General features: G+C 43.7%; 1 protein-coding gene across 6 annotated transcripts in view; it reads right to left on the bottom strand.

Moving 5' to 3' along the window:
* MEIOB (meiosis specific with OB-fold) overlaps window positions 1-19,566 on the bottom strand; it is a 30,563-nt gene extending 10,997 nt beyond the window's left edge. For 4 of the 6 annotated variants that reach the window (XM_045784722.2, XM_045784723.2, XM_045784721.2 and 1 more), the window contains exons 1-9: window positions 19,456-19,566; window positions 16,559-16,635; window positions 14,794-14,851; window positions 12,956-13,087; window positions 10,756-10,828; window positions 8,257-8,452; window positions 6,140-6,240; window positions 5,209-5,261; window positions 5,019-5,114 (exon numbers count right to left, since the gene is read on the bottom strand). In XM_045784722.2, the coding sequence (XP_045640678.1) occupies window positions 5,019-5,114; window positions 5,209-5,261; window positions 6,140-6,240; window positions 8,257-8,452; window positions 10,756-10,828; window positions 12,956-13,087; window positions 14,794-14,851; window positions 16,559-16,627 (778 nt within the window). In that variant the 5' untranslated portion in view covers window positions 16,628-16,635; window positions 19,456-19,566. Of the gene's footprint in view, window positions 1-5,018; window positions 5,115-5,208; window positions 5,262-6,139; window positions 6,241-8,256; window positions 8,453-10,755; window positions 10,829-12,955; window positions 13,088-14,793; window positions 14,852-16,558; window positions 18,989-19,455 lie in introns of those variants that run through there. The other 2 variants (XM_045784724.2, XM_087853700.1) reach the window with 2 other exon arrangements.
* Window positions 19,567-20,024: the final 458 nt, after the last annotated feature.

Genomic DNA, 20,024 nt, shown 5'->3' with positions numbered 1-20,024 from the left:
AGGCCAACCTCTGGGCCTTTGCACTGGCTGTTCCACTACTAAGAGCCTGATGCTCTTTCCCATGGTGAACCCCCACACTGCCTCATCACATCTTTGCTCAAATGTCACCTTCCCAAGGAGGCCTACCTGGCCACCCTCTGTAAAAGTGCAACCTGCCCTATACACCATGTCACCCTGGACTCTCCTGACCCTGTTCCTCTTTTTCTTCTTTAATATTTCATAATTCACAGATGTGTTATCTTTATCGTTTATCATCTGTGTCTCTCCTGCTAGAATGTGAGCTTCATGTGGGCAGAGATATTTGTGTTTTGTCACTGGCCTCAAGGACAATGCCCTGCACACAGCATGTGCATGCGACATCACCTTCCATGATGCCACTTTCAGGGACATGGTGTTCGGGTGGATACGAAAGGTCCAGTCCACTTGTGTGGCACAGAGTCTTGTCATTTTATGTCATATCTCATAGAAATGCTACTTTAAAGAATTCTGATAATGGTTTGGTCAAAGATATAAAATTGCTTTGTAATTCTCAGTCACTGTAGGGGTGCCTGGCTGCCTCAGTCAGTTAAGCGTTTGCCTTCAGCTCATGCCATGATGTCAGGGTCCCTTATCAGGCTCCCTACTCAGCGGGGAGTCGGCTTCTCCCTCTGCCTGCCGCTCTCCTGCTTTTGAGCTCTCTCTCTGACAAATATATAAAATCTTTAAAAATAAAATAAAATAAATAAAAATCAGTCACTGTTGATGCTCTGTTAGAGACCAGCAGAGGGAGCTATTGTCAGAAATGACCCACTTCACAGTTCCATCTTCCTGAGGTTGGGAAGGACTGTCTCTGGGAACTCTGTACTCTGCCCGGGTGCTGGGCGTCTCTCTCTATCTGCAGTACGAAGGACTATGAGGCTACTTAAGGGCACTAACCCCTCACGTCTCCCCAGACCCTGTTCCCTGGACTGCGTGTTGGAATAAGCTCCTTTCAATAACCACTCTGGTGGGCCTTCTGGGCATTTTGCTATGTTAGGAACTAATGGTGTGACGTGCACGTTCTTGGTGCTCCAGTACTAACTAATTTGAATATAGTAAAACTGAATTTATTTCTTAAATAGTCAATAATTTAGGTGATCCAATCAATTACATTGATCTCTCCAGAATCATGACAAGGGATGATGCTTTAAAAATGAGTCTGGGAGTATAAACTACCAAAACTGAACAAGGAAGAAATAGAAAACCTGAACAGACCCATAACCAGCAAGGAAGTTGAAGCAGTAATCAAAAATCTCCCAACAAACAAGAGTGCCCAGGGCCAGATGGCTTCCCAGGGGAATTCTACCAAACATTTAAAGAAGAATTAATACCTATTCTACTGAAGCTGTTTCCAAAAATAGAAATGGAAGGAAAACTTCCAAACTCATTCTATGAGGCCAGCATTACCTTGATCCCAAAACCAGACAAAGACCCCCACCAAAAAGGAGAATTACAGACCAATATCCCTGATGAGCAAAAATTCTCACCAAAATACTAGCCAAACAGGATCCAACAGTACATTAAAAGGATTATTCATCACAACCAAGTGGAATTTATTCCTGGGCTGCAAGGCTGGCTCAACATTTGCAAATCAGTCAATGTGCTACACAACATTAATAAAAGAAAGGACAAGAAGCATATGATCCTCTCAACAGATGAGGAAAAAGTATTTGACAAAGTACAGCATCCTTTCTTGATTAAAACTCTTCAGTGTAGGGATAGAGGGAACATACCTCAATATCATAAAAGCCACCTGTGAAAAACCCACAGCGAATATCATTCTCAATGGGGAAAAGCTGAGAGCTCTTCCCCTAAGGTCAGGAACATGGTAGGGATGTCCACTATCACCACTGCTGTTCAACACAGGACTAGAAGTCTTAGCCTCAGCAATCAGACAACAAAAAGAAATAAAAGGCATCCGAAATGGCAAAGAAGAAGTCAAACTCTCACTGTTTGTAGGTGATATGATACTTTATGTGGAAAACCCACAAGACTCCACCTCAAAACTGCTACAGCTCACACAGGAGTTCAGTAAGGTGGCGGGATACAAAACCAATGCACAGAAATCAGTTTCATTTCTGTACACTGACAATGTGATTGAAGAAAGAGAAATTAAGGAGTCTATCCCATTTACAACTGCACCCAAAACCATAAGATACCTAGGAATAAATCTAACCAAAGAGGCAAAGGATCTGTACTGAGAAAACTACAGAATGCTCATGAAAGAAATTGAGGAAGACACAAAGAAATGGAAAAACATTCCATGCTCATGGATTGGAAGAACAAATATTGTGAAAATGTCTGTGCCACCTAGAGCAATCTACACATTCAATGCAATCCCTATCAAAATACCATCAACTTTTTTCACAGAAATGGAACAAATAATCCTAAAATTTGTATGGAACCAGAAAAGACCCTGAATAGCCAGAGGAATGTTGAAAAAGAAAACCAAAGCTGGTGGCATCACAATTCCGGACTTCAGGCTCTATTACAAAGCTGTAATCATCAAGACAGTATGGTACTGGCACAAAAACAGACACATAGATCAATGGAACAGAACAGAGAACTCAGGGGCGCCTGGGTGGCTCAGTCGTTAACCCTCTGCCTTTGGCTCAAGGTGTGATCCCAGGGTCCTGGGATTGAGCCCTGCATCAGGCTCCCTGATCTGCTGTGAGCCTGCTTTTTCCTCTCCCACTCCTCCTGCTTGTGTTCCCTCTCTCACTGGGTGTCTCTTTCTCTGTCAAATAAATAAATAAAATCTTAAAAAAAAAACAACAACAACAGAGAACTCAGAAATGGACCCTCAACTCTATGGTCAATTAATCTTTGACAAAGCAGGAAAGAAATCCAATGGGGAAAAAAAAAGAGTCTCTTCAACAAGTGGTGTTGGGAAAATTGGACAGCCACATGCAGAAGAAAGAAACTGGACCATTTCCTTACACCATACACAAAAATAGATTCAAATGGATAAAAGACCTAAATGTGAGGCAAGAATCCATCAAAATCCTAGAGGAGAACACAGGCAGCAACCTCTTCGACCTCAGCCGCAGCAACTTCTTGCTAGATACGTCTCCAAAGGCAAGGGAAACAAAGGCAAAAATGAACTATTGGGACTTCAAGATAAAAAGCTTTTGCACAGCAAAGGAAACAGTCAACAAAACCAAAAGACAACCAACAGAATGGGAGAAGATATTTGCAAATGACTTATCAGATAAAGGGCTAGTATCCAAAATCTATAAAAAAGGTATCAAACTCAACATTGCTATGAGATACGACATAAAATGACAAGACTGTGCTACACAAGTGGACTGGACCTTGCACATCCACCCAAACACCATGCCCCTGAAAGTGGCGTCATGGAAGGTGAGATACCACCTCACACAAGTCAGAATGGCTAAAATTAACAAGTCAGGAAATGACCGATGTTGGGGAGGATACGGAGAAAAGGGAACCCTCATGCACTGTTGGTAGGAATGCAAGCTGGTACAGCCACTCTGGAAAACATTGAAAATAGAGCTGCCCTACGACCCAGCAATTGCACTATTGGGTATTTACCCCAAAGATACAACCATCAGGACCCGAAGGGGCATGTACACCCCCATGTTTATAGCAGCAATGTCCACAATAGCCAGACTATGGAAAGAGCCCAGATGCCCATCGACAGATGAATGGATAAAGAAGATGTGGTGTATATATACACAATGGAATATTATGCAGCCATCAGAAAATGAAATCTTGCCATTTGCAACAACATGGATGGAACTAGAGAGTATTATGCGAAGTGAAATAAGTCAATCAGAGAAAGACAGTTATCATATGCTCTCACTTATATGTGGAATTTGAGAAACAAGGCAGAGGATCATAGGGGAAGAGAGAAAAAAAATGAAACAAGACAAAACCAGAGAGGGAGACAAACCATAAGAGACTCTTAATCTCAGGAAATAAACTGAGGGTTGCTAAAGTGGAGGGGGGTGGGAGGGATGGGGTGGCTAGGTGATGGACATTGGGGAGGATATGTGTTGTGGTGAGAGCTGTGTATTGTGTAAGACTGATGAACCACAGACCTGTACCCCTGAAATAAATAATACATTATATGTTAATAATAAAAAAAATGAGTCTGGGGGCACCTGGGTGGCTCAGTCGGTTAAGCGTCTGCCTTCAGTTCAGGTCATGACCCCAGGATCCTAGGATTACGTCCAGTGTCGGGCTCCCTGCTCAGCAGGAGTCAGCTTCTCCCTCTGCCTCTGCCCCATCCCCTGCTCCTGCTTGCTCTTTCTCTCTCTCAAATAAATAAATAAAAATCTTTAAAAAAATAAAATAAAATAAAATAAAATAAAATAAAATAAAATAAAATAAAATAAACATGAGTCTGGTTTTTCACATTTATTTTCTTTGGTAAGGACATCAAAGATATAACTCACTCTAAGTTTAAGAAATATAAATGTAAAGGGGCGCCTGGGTGGCTCAGTAGGTTACACAACTGCCTTCAGCTCAGGTCGTGATCCCAGAGTCCTGGGATCGAGTCCTGCATCAGGCTCCTTGCTCAGCAGGGAGCCTGCTTCTCCCTCTGCCTGCCGCTCCCCTTCTTGTGTGCTCTCTCTCTCTTGCCCTCTGACAAATAAATAAATAAAATCTAAAAAAAAACAAAAAACAAAAAACACATGTAAAGTATATAAAGCAACTTTCACTTTTAATTCAAATGAAATCCAAGCTTTGTTTTCATTCTTTTTTTTTTTTTTTTTTTGAGAAAGAGTGTGCACGCAAGAATGCATGAGTGAGGGGGGAGGGGCAGCAGGAGAGGGGGAGAATCCTAAACAGACTCTGAGCCCTACTGGGGTCAATCCCACAACCCACAGACCATGACCTGAGCCAAAAAGAAGAGTCAGATGCCCAACCGAGCCACCCAGGCACCCTTGTTTTCATTTTTAAATACACTGTACAAACATTGAAATGTGTGACACAGTCATTTCCAAAGGGACACATTTCAGATGGCCTTTTACCTGGATTAGTCGTAATAATGGTTTTTGAGATTACAGTTGCTGTCATGCAGTTCCGAAATTTGTCAAAACTTATTCTTACATCTGAAGCAAATATTACTGTTTGGGGGGGAAAAAAGCCATTTTACAACTTTTATGTGGAGAGAGGTATAAAAAATTATAAACACTGAACACAATCATTGCAGGATCATACCTGTGTCTCGTGGCACCCAGCTCTGTGCAACCAGGATAGATTCATTATCCCAACTGCATATTTTTAAAAAGAAATAAAAAAAAGAATACATTAGAAAAAACCTGGCAATGAGCACATTATTTGCCCAAAAAGAGGGCTGTCTTAATAGCTGGAGGTAACAATTCCCCCCGTTGTCAAAGGCACAAGTGAAGGATATTGGGTTCTCCTGCGTTTTGCAGGGTTCACTGTCTATTTCACAGGGCATCTCACATCCATGTGATAAGTCAGCCCTTAGACACTATTCATCTTTGACAACTTCCACCTCATCAGTTCCTTCTCTCCCCACTACTTAGGTCGCTCCAGACTAGTTATAACTGAGTGACTACAAATCTAAAACCTCTACAGCCACTTGGTCAGACCATTAAGAGAGGGCCCCTGCACTGGAAAGACTGTTCAGGGGACGTGACAGGTGGAAGGCCTGTTTCAAATTAAGTGTTTTCTTTGGTGCCCAGGCATCTGAAGTCTGAACGATGCCATGTTCTACCCTGTGGTGCTTTCAGGTACAGCCAAGGACAACCTTGCTTTTCTACCATATTCCTGTGGCCTGATTCCAGGGCACTACCCAAGCAATCACAGAGAATCTGGCTTGTTCATTACCAATGGGACCTAATGAATTACTGACTGTTATAAAACAGAGGACAGGAATGCACCAGTCACAGTGGAGTCCATCCAAATAATCCCGTGCTGTCCAAAGACCTCATTTTAAGGTAATCTTACAGCACAGACTGTAACACTCAATGCACAAGAGCAAGGTTCCTTTTTAATAATTATTTCTCCTCCACCATTACTCCTCTCCTACTATGAAATCCATCATCTTTTTCATAAAATAAAAACATTCTGCCTTGCTGTTAACAGCAGGGATTTCACGGTTTGGAAAGATGTGGGAGGTTACCATATCATTGCAAAAGAAGACTCTGTCTCATCATAGAGCTTCACTTCACACCTCTGGCCTTTCCTCCGGTCTGAAGTTGTAAAGTATTTTGGCTCTCCAACCTTAGAAATTGAAGGAAATCATCATTCTTCACTTATGGTTGTAGAGGTACGTAAATGTTTATTGGTGGAAACATTCAAATGTTTACCTTTTAAACAGCAAATTTTAAAAATCAAAATAGCAAGAATCAGTAATATATATTTGAAGATTTTAAAAGCATCTTCTATCTCTAAACTAGGTGTATTTAGCTGAAGTTGTAAGTTGCACACTTTGATTGAAGAGAGATACAAAAATGTGTGCTTTAAGTTAAGATTGTGTGGTCTTTTCAACATGTCAAAAACAATGCTCCATGACAAGCCCCTGTGTGGCATCTAGGTGGACTCAGTGAGGAAGGAAAATATATTTTCAACATTAGCACAGAGCCTGGCGTGGAGTGTATGTGACCAAATGAACTCAGTTTCTTCCTATGCCTCAGCATCCTCAGCTTGCTGGCACAGGTGGGATATCAATGCCTTCTTTGCTGCCTCCGTGGGGATAAGGTAGTGAAGACCAAATGAGAGACATACGGGAAGGCGCTTTGACACACCGTCTGGCTTGATCCACACTGGGGGTAAGAGGATCGTGGAAGTGGAGGTAAACCCAGCGGCCCTTCTGTTCCCCCAGCGAGTTCTCAAAGGGAAGAGCAGGGCCCTCTGCCAGGCGCATAATAGTGGCCCAAGCCTGGACAGTCAGCTGGCTGCCCCCTATGCTACTGTCACCATCACATTTCCTGCAGAGCTGAGCTCCAGAGGAAGGAGCTGAAGGAAGACTTGCAGCTGCCAGAGTATGACAGAGGTCTGACATATCACAGCACACAAGAGAATTCTATGAAAAGGATTCTAAAGTGAAGAGAAAGAGAAGGTGGGAAGGAAGAGAGAACGGACTAAACAAAAATGTGAAGACAAGGAAATGTAAGAGGGATGGAAGCACAATGGTAGACGAAAGACACACAGAAAAAAGAAGTAATGTCCTCCTAAAAAAGAGGGTGCCAAACTCATGGCAGGGGAAGTGGAAAATGCTGTTGCAGGCTTTTGCTTACACTGAGTTTTAGAAAATTCTTACTACATTGTAATATAATGGCATTCTACAGAACCGCAGGGAAATCGAGATAATATCCTGCCTTTATGTAAGATTGAACCTAAATTGCCCAGAAAGTGATTTCTCCTATTTCTCAAGACTGTCACATAGGGAGTTTATTCCTCTGTCCTGAATTATATTGAATGCCCACCGCGTGGCGGGCACTGGGCTGGTTGGGGCTAGGGCGGACAACAAAGCAGTCGTGGCCTCCACCGTCACAGGCCTGTCAACGGGGAGAATCGACACTGTTATTTAATACAGAAAAGCAATGAGCTATTACTGACAACATTTCATGTAGGTATATGTGGCCTCTGATTATCCTCACTCCCTACGTTGAGGAATTGGTCCTGCCCCTTTAATTTTCTCCACGTACTTTTTGTGTGTGTGAAACTGTACTTTTGAGATCGACCTCTGAATGTCTGCCAAGTGACCAGTCTGTCCAACAGAGTCTGAAATTCACTGCGGCAACTGCATAAGAGGGAGGTGATGGTGTGCGGGGCGCTGAGAGGCTCCCCAGGGCCCCACGATGCCTGCACAAGGTTACACCAGCTGCAAGGTGGATATGCCCATCCCCCGTCTCAGGACACCTCTGAGCACACACGTGAGTGGACCGCCTGAGTCCTCCAACTTACATCCCCTTGAGAAACTTCATGCAAATCTTCAAGTCCATGGATTTACCCTTTCCATTCACACCTTTGTTTCACCAAAGTATGCAAAGCTCTCACAGTTAATAGATCACTTAGGAGTGAGTGTGCTGCATTTAACATTCAACTTCAATTTTATTTTGCTACTTATTCCCAGATAAACTGCTCCTTTGATGTTGATGAGAATTGCCACCATTTTCTTAATTCAACTTATGGATCAAGAAAATTGACTCCAGCTGGTCATTACTTTCCAAACAGAAGTGAAGTGATAGAACTGGGCGCCAAACAGAGGTTGGCCTTGTTGAGGCTTTAACTTACCGACCTCACTGCCGCAAGCACATTAATAATCCTCCCGTCCAGACTGCATCCATTTGCAACAATGTCACCCAATGAATAAAAATCACGAGACTCTTTAACAGGTAAGTATATCAAAGCAAGGAGCTTGGTGTCCACTTGGTAACTGGAACAAACTTTTACCGTGGAGTGATTCTCACTGAGCAATAGTTTACAGCTGCTAAATTGCAAAAACACACAAAAACAGTTAATATCGAGTGACTTTCTAATAGAAAAATACTTCCAAATTCACATTAAATTATCCTTTTCGCTGTGATTCAGACTCTATTAAGAAAATTTATACTTTTTTCACTCTGAGAAATGCTGAAAACTGTCGTGAAGTATTTTTTGTCTAAAATGTATTTTCATTAAGGGGAGCCTGGGAGGCTGTGAGTTACATGTCTGCCTTTGGCTCAGGTCATGATCCCAGGGTCCTGGGATCGAGCCCCACATTGGGCTGCTTGCTCAGCAAGGAGCCTGCTTCTCCCTCTGCTCCTCTCCCACTTGTGCTCTATCTCTGACAAATAAATAAATAAAATCTTTAAAATGTATTTTCATTAAGAAAATGTTTTGAGGACCAATTTTTGCCTGAGCTCTAAGCATACCAGTTTCTGACTGTGCCCCAACTCCAAGCTTCAGTTTTCTTCTGTAAAATAGGGGTATAAAAGCCCTCTAAAATGTCAGGGTGGGGGTATGCCATAATTTCTGTCTCTGTGACACTGCCTGCCCTGCCTGGATCAGGACGGTGCTTGACTTCATTCTGTGATGCTCTCTGTGGAGTAGATGCCCAATAGCTACATACTGAACTCCAATCAAGATGCTCTTCCCCCTCCAGCCAATCAATTCCCAAGTCCCCTCATGGAGACTCTTTCCAGCCTTCTAACCCAGACCCTCCTCCCGCCCCTCCGCTGCTACTTCATTAGGTGTTTCCCTCATCACTTCTCACCTAAACTACTGTCTTGTCTCCTAAGCTTCCTTCCCCCCTCAGGTTGCTGAAGTGATCTTCCTAAACCACAAATATGAACATACTATTTCCCAGCTCAAAGACCTTCTGGGCTAGCCATCGGCAAAGAATGAAGTTGGTATGCCAGGCAAAGCCGTCTGGAAAGTGTCTCTGCTTCTCTCTCAAGTTTTCCTTCCAGTGCTCCCCTGCCCTTGCCCTAAAGCTCAGCCATATCAGACTACAAGACTATGAAGGTGACAGTTTTAAACCAACAATAGTCAAATGTCAACAGTTTCATATGGTTCAAACTACTGTTAACTGTTCTGGAAAAGGCCGGGAGGTTTCCTGTTTGTTCCCTCTGCCAAGAACAGTCTTCACCCCCACCCTTCCTTTCCCCCTCCCTCCATCCACTTATGCATTCATTCCATCAAAATCTACCAAGAGCTAGTATGTACCAGACCCTAGTCTAGGCATAGGGAATACAATGGTGAAGAAGATGGACAAAACCTTTGATGACATGGAGTTCACATGTGTGAGAGGGAGACAGACAACAATTAATCAAATAATCTCAGAGAGTGGGTTATGACCATAACAGCACAGGGCGAAGTCCTAGTGACAGACTGGAAGGGCCACTACACACAGAGTAAATGGAGAAGGCCTGAGGAGGTGACATTCAAGCTGACACATCAATGAGGAGAAGGAGCAAACATTTAAAGCAGATGGGAAAAGACTGTTCTGTGCAGAGGGAAGTGAGTGTGCAAAAGCTGATAGTGCAGAATGAGCCCAGGGTGTTCAGAGTGGAGAGGAATCTATGAGGCTGCACAGAAATGAGACTTGGGGTCTGGTATGAGGTCAGAACAGTAGGTGGGAAGGGGTCAAAATGGGTGTATATGTAGTGGAGACTGCTGTGCCCCACTCAGAGAGCTTTACCAGCATCACCTTGCTCTGGAGAGCTGCTCTCAGGCAGAAATGCCAGTGGTGGGGACTGGACGCAGCCAATAACTTGTGAATCCAGGCCACGAAAGCCCAGTCCCCAGAGCTCCCGCTGGGGCCAGGCAGGCTGAGCTGAGCTCCTGCTGAACCTGACTCTCTGCTGTCCCCTGACCAGATCCTTACAGGCTGCTCCAGAGAGCTCTCCCTCAACAAACCACTTGCACAAAAATCCTCCTCTGGGCTCTGTCTCCAGTGAACCCGAACTAAGACAGGAAGGCATCTAAGCAGAGTTTTACTTTGACATGATACATCTATAGGAGTTCCAAGATTTATCTTTCTTTCTCATGTTCAGCTTTAATGTGACGGGAGGCAAATTTTTCTAAATCTGAGAATAAAAGTGGTAAAAAACAGCTATGTTTTCATGTAATCCTGTATCAATGTAAATTATTTCATAATCAAAGGTAAATACTGTGAGGAAGAATTAAACTCCTAATTTTCAAATTGAAGCATATACCCTCTCGGTAAGCTCTCTACAAAGCTGACACACAAACACAATAGCGGTGGTCACTCCAACACAAAGGCTGTTGACTCTGTGCTGGATTATTTACCCAGGAGTTGCAGGGCTGAATTTTTCTTCTCTTTCTAATTCCTTTCTTTGAATCAGGGGATTTTCGATTATCACTGCAATAGAAGGAAAAGTATCATACTATTAGAAAAAAGTAACTAGAGGGGCGCCTGGGTGGCACAGCGGTTAAGCGTCTGCCTTCGGCTCAGGGCGTGATCCTGGCGTTCTGGAATCGAGCCCCACATCAGGCTCCTCCGCTGGGAGCCTGCTTCTTTCTCTCCCAGTCCCCCTGCTTGTGTTCCCTCTCTCGCTGGCTATCTCTATCTCTGTCGAATAAATAAATAAAATCTTAAAAAAAAAAAAAGAAAAAAGTAACTAGATACATAAAAACAAGTGTACCTCACAACGAACATTAACAATGTTATTTCTAATCTCTGAGTCAGTGTAGCATTTTCTTCACAGCCCTCTCCTTGTGTCACTGAGACAGGGAATCCTCAGGTATGACCATCAATTTGATCCCAGATGACACTTCTTATGCTTTGTGTTTAAATCCCAACATATGACCTGCATTAATATTGTTTTATTGATTAGTTACACTGAACATGTGATCTGGTTACAATCTGCCCTTCCATAAAACATACACTTTAAATGAACTTCACCCAATTCACAGTTGCCTTTGGAAATAACAGCCATGGGGCAGAAAGAGCCATGCACAATCCGGCTCCTGATTTCAGCTCCACAATTTATCAGCTTATCACTGAACATTTTAGGGGTTCCATTCCTTATGGTCTTATTAGACCTTTTTGTATCTATTTTGCTAATTCCTCACACAACTACTCCATGAGTACCCCTTTTTACAAATGACGAAAAATTGAAGCTCACAGAGGTTAAATAACTTTCTGGAGGTTTTATACCTAGAAACTAGTAGGGCTAGACTTACACTCGTTCTGATTAAAAAATCTGTAATCTTTTCACACCACCACACTAAGACCTTATTTAGATTTATAATTATTGTCAACCTTATGCTTTTAAGATCCCTTGCTCATTCATCCTCACAACCATCAACCTATAGTTTAATACCAAAATATATCTTTAGCTCCATATAACTAACACGCTGGCATTCATCCAAGGAATGTTTCTAATAGGACTGGGCCCTGTGGGGTTTACAAAGTTTTCTACCTTCACAGTCCATACATTCAACTACTTTATTATTCAGTTAGAAAGACATTACATACAACTCTGCAAGTTCATAATACGGGGCAATAAATGTATGAGTAGGTGCTAAGTGACAGGGACAGGTAATAGCCTGCCTAATTGTGCAGTTTGGGAGAGTAGTTTAATTATGTGCACTACTCTTTCCCTTCTTTTTTCTACCCTGAAAGAGAGCTGGTATCGTGCTTTCTTGTTTCCTGTAGGAGGCTAGCGCTGTCATCCACTGAATGACAACGTTCTGCAATTTATACCAGGCATACTACCTCCTTTAACACCCACAGAATCTATAGGGTACTCATTCACAGTTGAGGCTCAACAAGGCTAAGCAATTTTCTTAAATCCATGATGTAAACAAATACTGGAAGTAGGATCTGAATCCAGTTCTATCCATTTTCAAAACCCTGGTTTGTTTGTTTGTTTGTTTGACAGAGAGACAGCCAGCGAGAAAGGGAACACAGCAGGGGAGTGGGAGAGGAAGAAGCAGGCTCATAGTGGAAGAGCCCGATGTGGGGCTCGATCCCATAACGCCGGGATCACGCCCTGAGCCGAAGGCAGATGCTTAACGACTGCGCTACCCAGGCGCCCCAAAAACCCTGTTTTTTTATATGACACCGTACATCAGAAAGATCCTGGGACGGATAAAGGATGCCAAAGACTTGGTATTTTGAAAGTAAAGCTTCTTAAACTCCTCTTAAAAATTCAAATATCTTCTTTTATCAAAAGCTGTTTAGCAGCCTTATTATTTTTACTGAAAGATAAATGGTGATAGCAAAACAGGAATTGATGCAAACTGAAATATGAAATAAATCAAAGATCGTAATGCTACCTAGTAAAAATATGACTATCACATTTATATGTTTCAAGTAATAAAATGCTAAATGCTTGTGTTATGCTCTTAACACCTTTTTTCTGATAAGTTTCTTAAGAATTATGAATTGTATCTTACTTTGACTCCCTCAGTGTAGTTCCCACAAATATATCACAGAAATAATACTGGAATAGAAACAGTTCAAGAACCAATGCCAACTTACCACACTCTCCAACCCTAAAGCTGTCAGAAAGTGACCTGATGTAACCTTCGCTGCCCCAGGACGTTGCGTTTACAAAATGGGTTGGTGAGTCCCGAATGGTGAAACTGAAAGTGTGTCTCTCTGATCCAATATCTAAGAGAAACCAATGCTTTCATGTTTCAAATGAAAATTTTTATCTTATGTTTGAACAACTATGACTATTATGATAACAAACATACTCAAGCACATGGTAAAAATACTATTGCAGATATAAATTCTAAGGTAAGTTATGCTTTAATGAATCTCAAAGCTGCCAGAGTACGTAACTCACCTCACTATTGATCCCTCTGTTCCCTTTCCCCAGTTATCTGTGTATTTGGAGGGAAATGACACGTCAGCTTCAACTATACAGATTTTAGCTTAGATTCTCCATTTCTCTCTTACTGTTATAGTTTTCAACCTAAGTCATGATTCAGATCTAAATTATTTCAAAACAAATAAATGTGTGCTAGTAAATGGTGCCACTAGGGGTCAGCAGATACATTTTTTCCCAAAATAAAATGTCCTGGTTTCCGCTAATTAAAAAAGTAACACAACCTAACATACATACATAAGTTATACATATCTACCAAACTGTTATTAGCGCTTATCTTTGGGGAGGGGACCAGGCTAGAAAGAGCTGGGGGTTGAATTAAGAATTTCATTTTCTATTCTACGACTTCTGTACTGCTTGTTTTGTGAAAATATAGTAATGTGTATAATTTTTTTTTAAGTAAGTAAGCATACCTTCCCCCAAAAAGCAGTTCTGTACATATAATCATAAAATGTGCTCCAACACCACGGGAATCATCTACCTGCACAGTCTGTGAGGTGAAAACTGTATTTCATTGTTGTGATTTTAGCAAACACTTTAAATACTGACCATTTCCTAATTCGTGTTTTAAATTATTCCTTTTAGAGCTCAGAAAACAGAAACACAGACTTTCTCAAATTATTCAAATGGTAATTCTGATCTAATTAAACATGATGAAGTGAAGGCATAAGCAAATATTTACATCAAACATGATAATAGAATGTTACATGAAATTAAAGGTACCGTCACTACACCATGAGATAAAAAAAAAAAACAGAGCCACAATTACTCAGGCAATTCGAAAAAAAATTGTCTTCTTCTGCCAAAATCATTGTCTAGCTGACTAGGGCTCTGACTCCTCCAAGCCTCACAGAAGCGCTTATACTGTAACCTTTCATAAGCAGTGCTGACAGTTTAAAAGCTAATAGTACTACAGTGCTAGTTTTGGTGTTTTATATCTTATCATTGTATGTCAGCTACAGAATTTTAAACTTGATTTTTAAAAAATCTAACTTTGTCTTTGATTGTTTCCATAGACCTAAAACTTGTATACAGTTCAAGAAACTCAGTAAGAGCCACTAAAGCCAGAGTTAACTGCATTTTCCACATATGAAAGATGAATTTTTTCACTGGATTGTCTTGCTGATACCGCTGCCATACGTCTCTTCCTCCACGCTCCTCTGTCATGACACATCCCTGCTCGAAAACCCTGTTCCTTAACATTTTCTCTCTTACATTTACCTGTGTATTTGTATTTCTTAGGCTGAGAGTGGTCATTAACATGGAGTCCTTACTAGGGCCACACAGTCTTACATGTCATTAAAAATGATTTCAAAGTCCTCACACATACGGCCTTAAATTGAGTACTTTACCATACAATAGAGCAATGGCCACTGCTCTTAAGGAGTTAAACAGGCATGAGAAATTTAATCACTTAAATACACTTTGTTGTAATAATAAGCCACATTTGATGAAAAATGAAGCAAAGAGTTAAATAGAACTCAGCTTTTTCTGTCTGGAAAGCCTTTGACATCTGTTTTCCCAATAACTATACCAATTATTTTCTGAAAAACAAAAGCGTTATAGAACACAAATATTAAACACAGATGTAAATGGTAAATTTAATTTCATGGACTTGTTATATTTTACTGGCTCTAACAAACATTTTTGACTAGGAGTCATTTAAATATATTTACTCCAGACAAACATCTGAAGAACTTCATAAATGTTCAATTCCACAAGGAATAGTACAAAGTAATAAGACAGTTAACTTCTATTACAAATATAATCATTTAATACTTACCATGTTTCTACTTTATTTTCAATCACTAGATGGAGCACAGTAACTGCCCTAAGCTATCAGTTCTTACTGAATTCATTCAAAGCACATGTATATACAATTTAATTTGCCACGGTCTTCAAAGATTTCTTTAATACAGGATTTTCTAACAATCATATAAAATTGCTTAGCTTCTTAATCCAAACATGCTAAGCAGTAACATACATTAGATTGTAACAAAACTTGTACATTGCTGCTAATAAATCTGAGCTCTAAAATCCTAGATCTTAAACCTTAAAAATATTAACATCTCCCCTAAACATTTTAACGTTTTCTTTAGCAACTACCAGATAAAACCCGAATATTTAAAAAGTACTTTAAGAAACAAGAATAACTAAGTTTTCTTGAAGATAAACCTAAACTTATACTACTAATTCTAGCAACTGATTTTAACCTTGCAATAATCTGTTACATTTAAAATATGTTCAAGCTCTTGAGACTACCACATTCTAGCTGAGCGATTAATTAATCTTATTGCATTTAGACACACTGCTGTTATCTCTTAAATTCCACATGCATTTTGATCTCACCAAATGTTGCTGGAAAAATATAACTAATGGAAATATTAAGCAAAGCTTTCTAGCTGAAGAGGAAATTAACAAGTAGCTTACCTTTCTTCCCCCCCCCCCCCCCCCGGGCCTCCATCAGAAGGACTTGGGCCCCCTATTTTTAACATTAATAAACTTTAAATGCACATTAAGGTTACATATAAATATATCTCATTTTAAGAAATCTGATTTGTAAATGCCAAACGTAAACAACAGACTGCTCAGGACCTTTCTTCACCTCATAAGATGATTCCGCCTAGATTTTATTTGACTAATAATAGTCTTGGCAAATTTGAAACGATTGAATTCCCCTACAACCCTTCAGTTAAAAAAATCAATTTTCGGGGTGCCTGGGTGGCGCAGTTGTTGGGCGTCTGCCTTCGGCTTAGGGCGTGATCCTGGCATTATGGGATCGAGCCCCACATCAGGCTCCTCTGCTGGGAGCCTGCTTCTTCCTCTCCCTCTGTGCTCTCTCTCTCTCTCTCTGTTTCTCTCTTGCTCTCTCTCAAGAAAATACATAAACCTTTTTAAAAATGTTCTAATTTTACAATGCTAAATTTGAGCTGTTATTAACTATTTAATGAAAGTAATACAATTAAACTTTTGATCATTTTGAACAATTGCTAGTCATATCTACAATGTCCTACTCTAGACAAAAGAGTAATTTTCATCTAGCTGGCATAAAATCAAAGAAGTTTAGGGGTATCTAATATCAACAGTTGTACTGATGGAATGAGTAGCTATATACTTGTCAATTATATAGGCACGTGTCAAATGAACCAATAATGTCAATGTAATATAATATTACCAGATAAAGTTTCACTACAGAACAACCAAACCACTATATCATTAAAACCTGCCAGATTAGCCTCATTAAAACCTACCAAATTAGCCATATTTGGATGCAGATCTGAAAGTGCAGTGAAGGTTTTTGATGCAAGGGAGTTCGCCATTCTTTTGTCTATATTTTAGAAAAAATAAGTTTGATGAATAAATTAAATAATTGAAATAACCCATGAAAAATTCCAAGATTAAAAAAAATAATCGGGGGGGGGGGAGGCCTGGGTGGCGCAGTCGGTTGAGAGTCAGACTCTTGGTTTTGGCTCAGGTTGTGATCTCAGGATTGTGGGGTCAAGCCCTGTGTGGGATTCCTCACTGGGTACAGAGTCTGCTTGGGACTCTTTCTCCCTCTCCCCTTCTCCCCTGTGGATGCACGCACTCTCTCGCTCTCAAATAAATAAATAAATAAATAATAAAATCTTTTTAAAAATTATCTAGGAAAGCATCAGATATGTTACTCAGTCTTGGGGAAAAGTTTTTATTATAACAATGAAATATAAGTACAGATCAAATCTGTAAAAAACATGCTTCAAAATGTCCTTTCACAGTTTTGAATGATATAGTTTCAATGTTTAAGTTTCACTTTCCAAAAAATGTATAATTTAGCAATTTTTTTTACATTTTAATATTTCTGAATCCAAGAAGCATCTTATATGTAATGGCATGTTAGTTTCAGTAAAACACAGAACACGAGTTTTTTTTTTTTTTTAAGATTTATTTATTTATTTTAGAGTGGGCGGGGGGCAGAGGAAGAACAAGAGAGAGAAACTCAAGCAGGCTCCACCACCAGCACGGAGCCATCTCATGACCCTGAGATCACGACCAGAGCCAGAAACCAAGAGTCGGACACCTAACTGACTGCACCACACAGGTGCCTTGCTAATTTAGCAATTTTTGTGCACCCTGTAAATTTAGAATTTCAGATGAGAGATGATTCAATGGGACATTTGCAGATTTAAATATTTATTAGCATAAGGCCTACTTTTAGAAATACTGCAAAACTCAGGGCCCCGGGGTGGCTTCATTAAGTGTTGTGGGATAGAGCCTCGGGAGGGGAAATCTGTGCTCGGCGGAGTCTGCTTGGGGTTCTCTCTTTACCTTCCCCCTCTGCCCCTCCCCCTGCTGGAGCATGTGCACTCTGTCTCTCTCTCAAATAGGTGAATAAATCTTAAGAAAAAAAGAAAAGAAAAGAAATACAGGGGTGCCTGGGTGGCTCAATCGGTTAAGTGTCTGCCTTCAGTTCAGGTCATGATCCCCGGGTCCTGGGATCAAGCCTCCCATCCGTCTTCTTGCTCAGCAGGAAGACTGCTTCTCCCTCTCCCTCTGCCTGCCCTTCCCCATGCTTGTGCTCTCTCTCTCTCTGTCAAATAAATAAATAAAATCTTTTTTAAAAAATACAGCAAACTCTATTGTAAATACCTCAAATCTGGTTACACTGTGTGTGGGGATGGTAGTGATTTTAACCTCATATCTAGATGAGAGCAGAGGTGGGGCCTCAGAGATTTCACGAGTGTATTTCAATTCTATGTTGTGCATAACCAACACTCAATATCAAATGAGTGATATTAAAATATCAAATGGTGGCCAATCCTCAATATCATCCCTGTAAAAGGTTTCAATGTAATAACATTTGTCAGCTACACGAAATAGATTTATAGTAGATTTACTCCATTTCGGTTGTTCATTCAGCACCTGTGGGCTGAGTGCCTGACGTGTGTCAGGCCCTGAATGAGGATAGGGGTAGGGCTGGGAGTTGGTTCCTCACCCAGGAGCCTCAGAGAGGAGCAAGGAAAACAGAGGGTGGGGGGTGGGAGGTAGGAGCAGAGGTGTGCAGTCTCGAGGCCCCACTGGTCCAGACCCTGGGCAAGGGTGCAGGGAACAAGAGGTGCTGGCGCAGACAGGCCAGTTTCTGGTCACGTGGCGGCACCGTCCCCGGTAACCGCTCTGAGCTGGCGCTGCCCTACAGACACTGGGCACGTCGTGACCGTCTCTGACAGCCCCGCGCCCCAGATCCAGGTCTCCGAATCCCCCTGCCTGGGCTCGGAGCCCTCCTCCCACTGCTGAAGGGCAACCCCCTGGGGCGTCTGGCCGGCTCCGTGGGTAGAACACGCGACTCGGTCTCGGGGCTGTGAGTTCCAACTCCACACTGGGTGTAGAGATTACTTAAAAGAAAAAAAAGCGAACTCCCTCAATGAAAGAACAATGATTTCTAAAAATAAAACCACCAGAAATCATCATAATGGAGGGCAGCCTCGGAGCCCGACGTTCCCGGCGCCCGGCTGGAGGCTTCAGGCGGGCGCGGCGCCGAGCGGAAAGCGACCTCGCGCCGGGGCCCTGGCGCCGCAGGACGCAGGCACGCTGGTCGCGGCCGGCTCTGACGAGGCGTCCGGCCGTCCGGCCGCCCGGCCGACGAGCGCGGTCAGTCGCACCGCACGGCGCACGGGCCGCTCCAGTTCTGAGCCGGCCGGAGCGAGCGCACGGAGGCCGAGCGCGGGGCCGGGGGGCCGCCGTCGCCGAGTCCGCCGCCAGCGTCCCCGCCACCCCCACAGCACGCGCTCGCAGCCCGCACGCCGCCCCTCCGCCCGGCTCCCCGCCGGCTGCCCCGCACCGGCCCCGCGCTCCCGGCCCCCCTCCGCGCAGGGCTCCCGAGGGGAGGACCCGCCCGGCGTCCGCCGCTCGGACCGGAGCGGGCAGCCACGCCGCCGCCGGCCGCTGCACACCCCGCACCCCGCCGGCCACGCCCTTCGTGGCCCGGCCTCACGGAGCCCGGCGTCCCGCATCCCGGGGACGAACCCTACTTCGGGACGCCGCGCCCCGAAACGACAGCAAAGGAAATGACAGCCGCGTGACTGGCTCCCAACTCGGCCCGCACCGCGCAGCGCCTCAGGCCCCCTCGCGCGCCCACGCCTCACAGAACGCGCAGCCCGGGCCGGGCCTTCACCTCAGCCGCCGCTCCCCGCGCCGGCCGGGCCCCGCGCTCCACAGCCTCTCCACAGCCTCTCCACAGTACGCTCGGCCCGCAGCCTGCCGCGCGACAGTTAGCGCAGGCCCCGCCCCACAGCCGGCCCCGCCCACCCTCGCCCCGCCCTTCGCCCCGCCTCACACTCCACCGCGCCCCATCCTCCGCCCCTACCCTCGCCCCGCCTCACCTCCACGCCCCTCCCCACGCTCGGGCTCTGCCTCGGTCTTCACCACAGCCCTCACCCCGCCCCAACTCTGACCCCGCCCCCGCCACCCCATGCTCCCCCGCCTCTCTTTCAGACTCCGTCTTCGCCCCGCCTCACACTCCGATCCCGCCCTCGCCCCACCCTTTGCCCCCTCCCTTCGCTCTGGCTCCGCCCCCACCCTCGCCCCGACTCCTCCCGCACCCCACCCTCCGCCGCGCCCCACCCTCCGACCCCCGCCCTCGCCCCGCCCAGCCTCTCGCTCCGACTCCGCCCTCGCCCCGCCCCTCTCTCGGGCTCCGCCCCTGCGGTCCCGCCGCAGTCGCGCTCCTGGAGGGCGAGGCTC

Source organism: Ursus americanus, chromosome 2 (assembly GCF_024610735.1).
Source record: "Ursus americanus isolate L20-20 chromosome 2, mUrsAme1.1.p, whole genome shotgun sequence".
Taxonomy (NCBI): Eukaryota; Metazoa; Chordata; class Mammalia; order Carnivora; family Ursidae; genus Ursus; species Ursus americanus.
Note: the sequence above shows the minus strand (reverse complement) of the source record. Positions and strands in the feature narration are given on the sequence as shown.